This window comes from Sardina pilchardus, chromosome 20 (assembly GCF_963854185.1).
Source record: "Sardina pilchardus chromosome 20, fSarPil1.1, whole genome shotgun sequence".
Taxonomy (NCBI): domain Eukaryota; kingdom Metazoa; phylum Chordata; class Actinopteri; order Clupeiformes; family Clupeidae; genus Sardina; species Sardina pilchardus.
The window spans coordinates 8,029,145-8,041,033 of record NC_085013.1 but is presented as its reverse complement, the minus strand read 5'-3'; the positions used below and the strand labels follow the sequence as shown (position 1 = coordinate 8,041,033).

The window sequence follows — 11,889 nt, the reverse complement described above, 5'->3', positions numbered from 1 at the left end:
TGGGTGGGAGACAGTGGAGATGTGGACAGTATCTGGAGTCCACCACCACTAACTGTGTTTATATTCGCCGTCGTCACATCTTTCATGTAGCAGACAGCCATCCAGCCATGGCTGTGCACTGTCTCAAATGTGCTCATGTTCCCTGTGAGCTCAACCTACTGCTTGAGCTCAATTTGGAGATTTTGGTTAGACCTGTTAAGCTTCATACGGGTGTAGGTCTGGCCAAACAGTTGCAAAGGCACACCGCTTGGTCGACTTAAAAAGCCTTTATTTTTGTGGGTTTATGCTTTTTCTGAGATCTTTTTGTTTTGATGCACTTGTTTAAAAAAAAAAAGACTATCATCTAGAGCGCAACAGTACATCCCTACCTTCTGGCTTACGCGTTACGGCATACAATGTCTACTTGAACTGTTGGAGCATGTTCAGCCAAAATATTTTTGTGCGTGTGTGTTTCGGGGCAGTTGGAGTGGAGTAGTAGTTGTAATTGTTTGTGTTGGTGTCTTCACACTGCTGTTGTCCTGTCTGTCATGTTGTTGTTGTCATTGTTGTTGTTGTTGTTGTGGCATTTTTGTTATCGGTGTTGTTTGTTCCGTGTCCTTATTGCGCGCTAATGGCGCGTCTGGGCTATCAGTGGCGTCTGTCTGGCGCGCTGAGTTGGCCGGTGCGTCAGGCATTACACACACGGCACTCAGCCCTTCCTCAGGACAGGCGGTGTTATCTCCCGTGACTTACAAGCGCTGCGAAGGTGTAGACTTTCACACTTCACATCCAGTCAGGAACAATGGAGCAGGAAGAGGAGGAGGTGGAGGAGGTGGAGGGAGGTGTGACCTCCACCGCTTTGGTGTTTAATCCTCTGCCTCTCCCTGTCATTTTTTTTTAATGTTCTCTTTTTTCTTCGCTCCCTCTTTTCTTCTTTTTCTGTCTCTCTCTCGCCGGCTTTTTGTCTCGGGGCCCCATGGGCGGTCTTGACTTTGGAGGTCTTGTACTGTGTTTTGCTCCCCAAAGGGGCTGCCTGGATGCCTTGAAGGGCACCTCCAAAAGGCCTCGCTGGCTCCGTCCCTCTCAAGGGACCTGATGATGATGGTGTGTGTGTGTGTGTGTGTGTGTGTGTGTGTGTGTGTGTGTGTGTGTGTTTTCAAAAGGAATTAGAACAACCGCTCAATTAGAACAGAACACAACTCACACACAAACACAAAAACACACACACATACACACACAAGCACTTCTATTGGGCTCTTTACCCAGCTAGCGAGCCAATCAGACTCTCCTCCTCCAGCCCTGCTTAAGTCCTGATTGGAGACATCTGGTAGATGAGATGAGAGCAAGAAAGAGAGAGAAAGAGAGGGAGATAAAGGGAGAAAGAAAAGCAGACGTATTTGTCAAATCCACCTCCCATCCTCCCACACTTCTTTAGATAACAGCACGGTTAAAAAAAAAACACACACACGCACACACACACACACACAGCCACGGCCACAGACTCCCCCTGCCTCTCCTGTCTGTTGATATTTAGCGGGCGCCGGGCGAGCCGTATTTATTGTCTACTTCCTGGTCTCCCAGCAGGCCCGGCGTGGGGTCCGCGCCGGCCCGCGAAGTCCCGCAGTCATACGCGGCCGTCCACATCGGTTTGTGTCAGCGGCCGAACCGCCCGCCACAGCCCACGCTCACACTCATGCGCTTTTGGCATCTCAGCAGTGAGCCCGCTTGTCACATCTCATGAGGAGACGGCCTCCACGAGCAAGAGAGGGATGGAGGGAGGGAGGGAGAGAGGGAGAGGGATGGAGGGAGAGAGGGAGGGAGGGAGAGGAAAAGAAACATGCCCTACGGAGCAGAAAGAGATGTGTGTGAAAGTGCAAATGGCCCCCGCTTCCATGAGAGTACAGTAGAGTGTGTGTGTGTGTGTGTGTGTGTGTGTGTGTGTGTGTGTGTGTGTGTGTGTACTCATGGCTCTGTGTTTTTTCTAGCATTGTTTGAATCTTGCACACACCCCCTCTCTCTCTCTTTTTCTACCATCTCTCCGTTGTGTCTCTTCTCTCTTGCCTGTTGTCCATGAGCCGACACATTTACTGACTGCGAGCGGCACTACCACGATCACATATGTCTCTGAAGGAGAGATGAAGACGAGGGGAATTGTTTTAAGAGGCTGACCTTTGGTTGAAATGAATCAAAGATGAAATTGATCAAAAGCAGGATTATAGCGAGGAGTCGGTACGAGTCGCTTTAGTCGAGTCCCGACTAACCGATGTCGATCTCCAGCCCTTCTGCCTGGTCTCAGCTCCCTCAAGCTTTCGCTTTCTCTCTCGCTCTTACTTCCTCTGTCTTCACTCTTCATCTTTTTCACACTCTTTCTCTCTCTTTCACTCGTTCTTGTCTTTTTCACACTCCTGTGGTTTCCCTTTCTTTTGTCTCTCTCTCTGTCTCTGTTTTTATTTTCTCTTTCTTCCCTTTTCTCTTTTCCACTGTCTCTGTTCTCTCTCTCCTCCCTTGGTGGGCAATGCAGGCCTCACATTTCTCTGAATAAAAACAGACACAGCAAGAGTTGTATGAGTTGCAATGATGCATTGATGAATGCAATGATCTAATGTCAGTCTTTCTCTTTCACTCTCTCCATTTCCCCCTGACGCTTCTTCCCTCCCTCTCTCCTTCTCTTCCCCCTCTTCTCTATCCCTCTTCCCCCTACTTCTTCCCTCCCTCCCTCTCTCTTTCTCTTTCACTCTCTCCTTCTCCCCCTACCTATTTTTCTCTCCCTCCATCTCTCTTCTCTATCCCTCTCCCCTTGCCTCTTCTTCTCTCCCTCCCTCCTTCTCTCCCTCTGTTTCCCCTCTTCTCCATTCCTCTTCCCTACCTCTTCTCTCCCTCCATCTCTCTTCTCCATCCCTTTTCCCCCTGGTCCCTCCCTCCCTCCCTTTCTCCCTCTCTTCCCCCTCTTTCCCCTCCCTCTCCCCCTGTCTCTTCTTCTCTCCTTCTCTTCCCCCTCTTTTCCATCCCTCTCCCCCCTGTCTCTCTCTCCCTCCTCTCCCCCTGTCTCTCCTCCCCCCCCCTCTCTCTCAGGGGGTGATCCTGCACCAGCTGCAGCGCTACAGCCTGGCGGAGAAGGTGCTGCGTGACGCGGTGCAGGTGAGCAGCACGGCGCACGAGGTGTGGAAGAGCCTGGGCGAGGTGCTGCAGGCGCAGGGCAACGCCGCCGCCGCCACCGAGTGCTTCCTCACCGCCCTGGAGCTGGAGGCCAGCAGCCCCGTGCTGCCCTTCACCATCATCCCGCGCGCACTCTGACACTGACACACACACACACACACACACACACACACACACCTCTGACACACACACACACACCTCTGACACACACACACCTCTGACACACACACACACACACACACACACACCTCTGACACACACACACACACACACACACACACACACACCTCTGACACACACACACACACCTCTGACACACACACACACCTCTGACACACACACACACACACACCTCTGACACACGCACACATACACACACACCCACCTCTGACACACACACACACACACACACACACACATGCAAATGCAAATGCACACACAAACACTGACAGGCAAATGCACATACACAATGTGCTGAAACACATACACATGCACACACACACACACACACACACACACACACACGCCTTGTATACAGTACAGGTTCATAGTGTTACATGCAGAATGGTTTAACATAATACACACATAAATCATATACAGTTTTACATATTATGGTATATGCTCATAAAAAAAACACACACAGCACAGTCATACTCACATACACACAATCCACACACACGCACTACTGTAGATGATACAGAGTACAAACTCAAAACACAATTCCCCCCGCATAGCGTTTTACACAGAACACCTTGGTAACCCCACACAAGAGAGTTCTTCCTGACTGTAGGGGAGACACACATGCAGACAGCCATAACCTTAAGCCACACACAAACACACACCCTCTAACCTCTCACCCTCCTGCTAGACCTGCACAGAACCCTCTAGTATGTAGACTCACCCATAGTCACTTTAACTCTGATTCACACACACACACACACACACACACACACACACACACACACACTCTCTGTTACATTGCACATTGATGAAGTGCCACCACACACACTCCTATAGCAAGCTCCCGAGAGCCAGTGTGTGTCTAAGCCCCCCATCCCCAATCAGTGTTTCACCCATCATGTAATTATCTCACTCCGCTTACTGTAACTATTGACCGGACCGGTGTTTTCACCCACAACTCCTTGAAGTCACCCAAACGAAAACGCAGCAGCCATTTCTCAATAGCATATACCCTCATAAACACTAATATACCTGAATTTACTCATACACACAGGTGTATGCATGCACACACTGTCGCGCACACACGCACGCACACACTTGCCGATATTAAAGGCAAACGCAACACTCCATGTATGACGTCTGAGTGCTGCAATCAGTGTCATGGCGACCAGTCCCATTACCCACTGCTGCCACTGTGTGTGTTTGTGTGTGTGTGTGTGTGTGTGTGCGTGTGTGTGCGTGTGTGTAAACAGTTAACCCCTTCACGCCCTCGCACACAGGTTACCAATACACGTTCAACCACACAGACACACACACACTCACTCACTCACAGACACACACACACTCACTCACAGACTCTCCTTGACTTTTCTGGTGTCTCCTGTTGTCCCCTGAAGTACGCAAATTCAAGATGGAGAGTGAGTCAGGATAAACAGTTATGCAAGTGTCCAAATCAGGGAACTGGAGGTGTGTGTGTGTGTGTGTGTGGTTTTCTTTTCTGGTGGTTGTGTGTGTACGTGGTGTCCAAAATGACCTGAATCAACTCATTATAGCCAACTGGGGTTTCTGTGGACACACTCAAAGAGTTGCCCCTTGTTACATTCGCCTTTTCAATGGGGTGTGTGTCAGTTATCCCTGATGCTGATGATTCTATAAATGCCTATATATTTGTTTATTTGTATGTCTTTGTTGTTTTTGTTTTGTTGTTTTTTTGTGTGAGTGTGAGAGAGAGTGTGAGTGTGAGAAAGAGAGGTATGTGTTCCTGAGTATATTTCCTGTGCTGTAAACCTGCTACTGTCATTGAAGAGATGTACATTTTTTTCCCCCTTTTTGAAATCCATAGTTTACAGAAAGAGAGTAATGGTCTTGAAAAGGCTGTGTATATGTTAGCCATGTCTCTTAGCAACCCGTCCTCATATGGAAAACTCCTCTTATGAATAGGCCATACAGAACACCTTTAAAACATCTAGTGTATATTACTCTGTTGTAAACTAAAAGTAAACGCAAACAAAATATTCTTCTCTATAGGTATGTTTGTGAGTGTGTGTGCGAGTGTGTGTGTGTGTGTGTGTGTGTTTGTATGTCCGTGTCTGTCCAATGATTGCAGACTGAGACCCCTTATGGCCTCACTTTCTTGTGAGTGTTTCCACTGCTCATGGCGGCGGGTTGTAAAGTCCATAGCGTGACGGTGGTGTATGCTGTCCGCCTCTCCTTTGTCAATCATGTGAAACCAATGGTCTGTCACAAAGTGCAGTGATGGTAGGTTTAGCGCCTCTAAATCCAGTAGAAACAAAATCACATAAAGTGAATGCCAAAAAATATATTGTTATTATTCTGTAAGCAAATGTTTTACATTTTTCTCTGTTACATATATAAGTATAGCGTATATATAGTTTTTTTTTTCACGTTTATTTTGATTTTTAAATGCAGATTATTATTTTGTGTTGATTTGATAGTACTGTTTTTTTGGTTGTTATTTTAGAAGATTCAGATATATTTAAAAATGGATGATGTTACCATGACGAACATGCAGTATGTTTGTTGCCGGAGTTGGCTTCTACTTGAAGTTCAGGGCTGTTTGAAGAGGTTGGGAGTAAAAAAAAAAAAAGCATTATGGCACTGAAGATAATAATCAGTGTGTGGGGCTGGGGACATTTTTTCCTCTTAAATCATTGTCACTGTCCTAGCATGGCCAGTACACTGAAACCTCCTCTCACTCACACACACGCACACACACACACACACACACACACACACACACATACATACACACACACTCACACACTCACAGCCGAGTTCAACAGCTGACCTCAGCATCAGCAATCACCCCACGCAAAAGCAGTGTCTGTCATATGATGTCAATAAAGAAAGAGTGGAAGAGTGCAGGACTTGTTTTGTTTGTTCTGTTCCATAACAACGGAGAGTGATGGTGGCAAATAGAAGTTGAAATAAAGAAAAGTATCATGGTCCATCTTTTGAGCCTGTTACAGTATAAGTTTTAGAAATACAACACGAGAGCTGGTGTGTGTTTTACATGGAAACAGGCCAACACTATCTTGAAGCATTATCCATTCTGTAACGAACTGGGGGAAACTCACTCCTCACGGTTTGAGCTACTTACCCGGAGGCTGCAGTGGTCACCTAGTTATAAGGGATAGTATGAATTAAACCACATAATAGTGAACCCACTAGCTGCACAGCTTTGAGACCTCTTCCCTCATTCTCAATTGTTACTGTATCAGAGATGATTGATATTTGTGCTTGAAACTGCCACTGACAAATTTCTCCAGTTTTTATAGCCACTTAACAGCATTTTTGCCTCTATACTTGGTCAGTCACATTTTTCTATTTTCTTCGTAGTACTAGAAAATCATGGCTAGAAAATTCCCATCTCTCTCTCTCTCTCTCTCTCTGATGAATGAAGTGCCATGCCTGGTTTATGAGGCAATGACATGCTCTCAATCCTGAAGGCACGGCCCTAAAATTCACGCCTTGCGTATACGAGATTGTCTCATTCTCTAAGCTTTCATTTGAGCAGGGCCAGGTCTCTACGGTCATCATTCTGTCAGGTCTGCAGAATAGAAGGGTGTCCTGTTGGAGTCCCTCTACAGATTCTATACACTCACTGACATACAACAAGAATTAATAATAATAAAACGCATAATGAATGAATGAAGAGACAAAAAGTGTGTTTTTAGTTCAAAATGTTGAAAAGTCACCTTAAAAAAAATTGCAACAGAACATGAATAAATAAGCACTTTGCACTCAGATAAACACCTGCTTTTGGACCCTGTTTGACCCGTAGACCACTGCTGCAATGGCACCTCAATGCAAGTCAATGAAAGGATGCCATTCTACACATACAGTAGCCCATCGAATACAAAAGATAAGCACCACAACAAGCACATTCATGGGAAAAGTAGACGTCTTTAATGAACGAGTGAGTTGCCCTAAAAAGAGGATTGCAGGAAGGAGAGGAAGAGAAGAGAGGGGTGGTGGAGAGGGTGAAGGAGGGAAGGCTATTATTTCATGGGCTGAAACACCCCCGTCTTAAACAAATAAGTCTGCCCCGTCTGCACTCCCAGCCCTGGCCCTCTGGGGGCGGCCACCAATTGTGTTCAGTAATTGAAAATTTATAGAAGTGATTTAGCAGGGGGGCTATGAGCTGAATGTGCAGAGTGCTGCTGCAAACTGCCCTGTTAGAAAACTCTCTTTCTCTCTCTCCCCCCTTCTCTCTCTTTCTCTTTCTGTGTGTGTGTGTGTGTGTGTGTGTGGAATGGAACTTGCACATATCCATTGGAGCTACCCTTCAAATTTACCTGTTAAAACAAACTCACTAAAATCACACATATTGCCTCCACGATACTCAGTCCCCCCACACCTAACCCACCAGACATGAATGACACCTCCATCACACACCTAGCAAGCACAATGGCAGCAGACACAAATCACTCCCTGTATACATTTTTCATGCTACTCCCATCGGGCCGCAGATACAGAGCACTGAACTACTAAACCTAAACCTTCTTAAACCTTCTTAAACCACCATCACGGTGCTAAACAAACTGTAATGCTGCCACCATCACCACCTCAGTACTGCCTTGTAGACTTATGTTAACTTTGATTTGGGTGTCTTAATGTGATGTGTTTTTTGGTGTTGGATGGGTATGGAATATACTGTATGTCTCTTGTTATACGTCATACACTATGTGGATGGGATATGCTGTATGTCAATGGATGTTATATGTGTTTATATGTGGTGTTAGTGTTTATGTGGTGTTGTGCTATGGAACAAGAATGGAAAATGTGTAGAAATGATTATCCCTATGGGACAATAAAGGCTCTATCTATTGTTAGTCTGGTATTCAGTAGCAGGTCTAACGTCAGTGATAGTCTCCAGCTCTAATTATCCAATGAGGTATTTCTGTAAGAATAACAAAATGTTGTTAGGAACCCCTTTCGATAATTTTCTCCACCTTCACCAGACTCCCTCTGTCTGTTCATCCCCTTATCTCCCTCCCTTCCTTCCACTCCTTCCTCTTCTCTCTCCTCATCCTGGCTTTCTCCTCCACTCGTAATGGTGATTGCCTGTGACAACCTGGAGTATCATTACCATCAACCTGTATGAGCAAGCACACACATACTCCCTCTCTCTCTCTCTCTCTCTCTCTCTCTCTCTCTCTCTCTCTCTCTCTCACACACACACACACACACACATACACACAGTTCCTGCCAGTTCTCTGCTGCCTGTCAATGGCCAGTCAGTTCCTGCTTCCTCATCTCACTAATTAGATACATCACTGCTAGCTCGCAAACACACACACACACACACACATTGTGGCTCATGATAAAATGATCTCAGTGTTGTACACTAGCCTGTGTGAACCCAGACGAATCTGTAATTGCGTTCGAATTTGCTCTGCAGATCCATCTGGTCATTTTTCAATTCAAAGCGATTTCCAAAATCACTGAAACCCCAGGAACCAATCACTACCATATATGGGGCAGGCTTTATACAATGACACATAGGGGAGTACGCCTATAGGAACCCTGTTGTACACAACCAATGGCAGCACTGATTGGTGACACAAACGTATTTCTCCTACTGTAGGTTACTTCCATAAAGGTTCTGTAAGAGTTCAATCAATGGATCAATAAAACATTCTCTTTTGAGGACCAATCTAATGATAGCCAGGCTAGTTGTGCACAGGGCCCAAACCTGTCCTCAATCCACCCCCAAATTCATATGGACTTTGGTTTTACATTTCCATAGTTACTAGTCAGTTAATTCTGCAGTGCATGTTTTAGCATCATTGAGATAATGCTTAGAATTTGAAAGGTGTATGTGTGGTGCATGTTTACATAATGTTTGCATTATTATCTTGAATGACACTCACGTATAGCTAGCCTGACTTATCCAGAGTCTGGAACTGAAGCTTTGGGACGTGATTGGGGGGCGCTTTTCAACCGATACAGGGGAGAAATGCCTATGCACAAAATTGGATAGACCTAGCCAATCAGAGCAACGAATAGCCTTGAATCGTGTAGGGACAACAACAAAGACATCCTTCTCGACAAATGGCTTAATCGTTGTTTTCGGTCTTAATTTCAGTTGTTATTGCGCTGTCAATATCTTGTAACAGACGCTATAGTGACATCTAAACATCTACCTTACAAGTGACAAGCTTTTTGCTGTAAACAAAATCAACCAAAGCGCACTTGCACCACTGTCCATTGTATAAAGCCTGCCCACACGATTTGACTGGTCGGCTGATTGGCATGATGGAAGCTTGTCTGACCAAATTTTCCGACCTCACATTTTGTGGGTGGGATTAAATTCGTGCTGGCTTCCAGGCTAATCCTAGGGCCAAGTAGGGGAATCATTGAAACTAATCATCCAGTTCTTGAAAGCATTGCCAGCCCCCATGCTTATAAAACGAGAGCCCTTAGATGGGAGTGAAACAACCAGATAGATTTGTGTTGTTTGTCAAAAGCTCCAGATACATTTACTGGACTTCTAAATATTATCAATCGATTACTGATATGATTTATCCCAGCATGCATAACAGTGAGTGAATGATAATAATCCAGCGGGCTTTCAGCGGAGGAGGTGAAGTGTGAAAGGGCCAGGTACTGTGAGGATAAGGAGGCATGAAAGCAGACACCGCTGAGGAGCTGTGCTCCGTGTCCTCAGGTGGAGGTGGAGCCGCTGCCATGGTTGTGTGCTCCCGATGGGTATCACTCGCTCCACACAGCAGCAGGCAGCCCCATCCAGCTCAATAGGTTTAGAGTACAATATGAATCATCCGAGCCCAACAGACCCTATTCTCGCTCAAGCAGCATCTTCTACATAAACATAATGCATTCACTCCCACTCTGAACTCGCTGTGTGCGCTCTCGTTCTCTCTCCCCCATCCCACCCCCTCTGTGTGTGTGTGTGTGTGTGTGTGTGTGTGTGTGTGTGTGTGTGTGTGTGTGTGTGTGTGTGTGTGTGTGTGTGTGTCTGTGTGTGTGTGTGTGTGTGTGTGTGTGTGTGTGTGTGTGTGTGTGTGTGTGTGTGTGTGTGTGTGTGTGTGTGTGTGTGTGTGTGTGTGAGTGTGTGTGTGAGTGTGTGTGAGAGAGAGAGTCTCATCTTCATATGACTAACAAGTCTATAATTTGCCAGAACAGCATCCTCTAGTCCACCATCACAGCATCCTAGCACTTAAAGCGTTCGACGCTCTAGTGTTTGTTTACGGAAAGCACGACTCAAAATCCTTTCGGGAGCTTGTCGCACCTCAGCACAGATCTGGGCAGGGTTCTGGAACGTGGCTGTGTGTGTGTGTGTGTGTGTGTGTGGACTTCCTCTCGATTCCCTGGCATCAGCCTGCCATGTGTTTGGGCGTTGGACAGGCATCGGGGGGTGAGTCTGTGGGCGGAGTAGGCTCGACTGGCTGCCGTCCCAACGCGCAGAGCAGATCATGCCAGTCTGTTTCAGTTCACAGAGAAAAATCATGCAATCAGGCCAACAACAGGAAGCCCACTCAGAAATATACACACCCCTAGACGTGAAAACTGTCCCTCCCTAACATACCACAAACTCTCAAAATATATGCTCATCTGTTCTCATTTAGGACATTTTATCTGTTGCTTATTTGCTCTCTTTCTCTCGGCTTAGGCGCACTCACAGTATGTAACAACAAGTAGGCTGCTCTTCTCCATCTCCCACTGCGTGAGTGTGTCTGTATCTCTCTCTCTCATATTCTCTCTCAAACATTATGCCCTGTATTTGACCTCTCCCATACATCTTCCCCTCTGTGATTAATATAATGGAGCTTTGAGGCTTAGTGTAACATCTGGACTCCGGTGATAACCTAGTAACCATCCAGATGGACATGACCTGCTGATATAGTAGCCTAAATATAAGGCTGCAGGTAACCTGCGTTGTTACTTGCGTAATTGTGTTGTGGGTAACCGTACACCTGGGGAGTTTCATATAGTTTCTCTAGAGACAAATAAGGTCATAGAGTTCCTGTTCATGCTTTGAAGTGAGCAAACAGCCAGGGAGCAAGCGGTAGAAACAGGAAGTGGGGGAGCGTATGTGTATAACAAGTGTGATGTTTGTCGTCGCCCTGGATTTGACTCCTGGGTTTAGATAGCTGTGGGGAAATACACAAAGGTTAGTGTGTGTGTGTGTGTGTGTGTGTGTGTGTGTGTGTATGGCCGTTTGCGTGTCAACCAGACTATCCTTGGGCCGTGACCCCCGTGCGTCGGGTCAGGGTGACAGGTGAGTTCTGGATCAGCATCTGTCCGGAGCGCAGACCATGCGTCTGTCGTCGCGGAGATTAGCGGCTGGTGTGAAAGCTCCAACGGGATCTGTCCTCGCGGACCACCTCGACGACAGCGGAGACGTGATACCATCTCCAGCGCAGAGGCGTCCAGCTATGGTTACCGCGACCGCGTGGTCCTCCTGCCATGCTGATCTGAACCTGAGTCGCTATCTTTCAAACCGATTCTGCCGTGACTTAAACAAAGCGCTTTAATCTACATTAGACATCTGAATTGCCCTCATAATGACAGGCATTATTTGAACAT

At 46.4% G+C, this 11,889-nt stretch overlaps 1 protein-coding gene across 2 annotated transcripts in view; it reads left to right on the top strand.

Annotated features, from left to right (window-relative positions):
- ttc7b (tetratricopeptide repeat domain 7B) overlaps positions 1 to 6,655 on the top strand; it is a 52,694-nt gene extending 46,039 nt beyond the window's left edge. For both annotated transcript variants that reach the window (XM_062522828.1, XM_062522827.1), the window contains exon 20: positions 3,052 to 6,655. In XM_062522828.1, coding sequence (XP_062378812.1) covers positions 3,052 to 3,273 — 222 coding nt within the window. In that variant the 3' untranslated portion in view covers positions 3,274 to 6,655. The remainder of the gene's footprint in view (positions 1 to 3,051) is intronic.
- Positions 6,656 to 11,889: the final 5,234 nt, after the last annotated feature.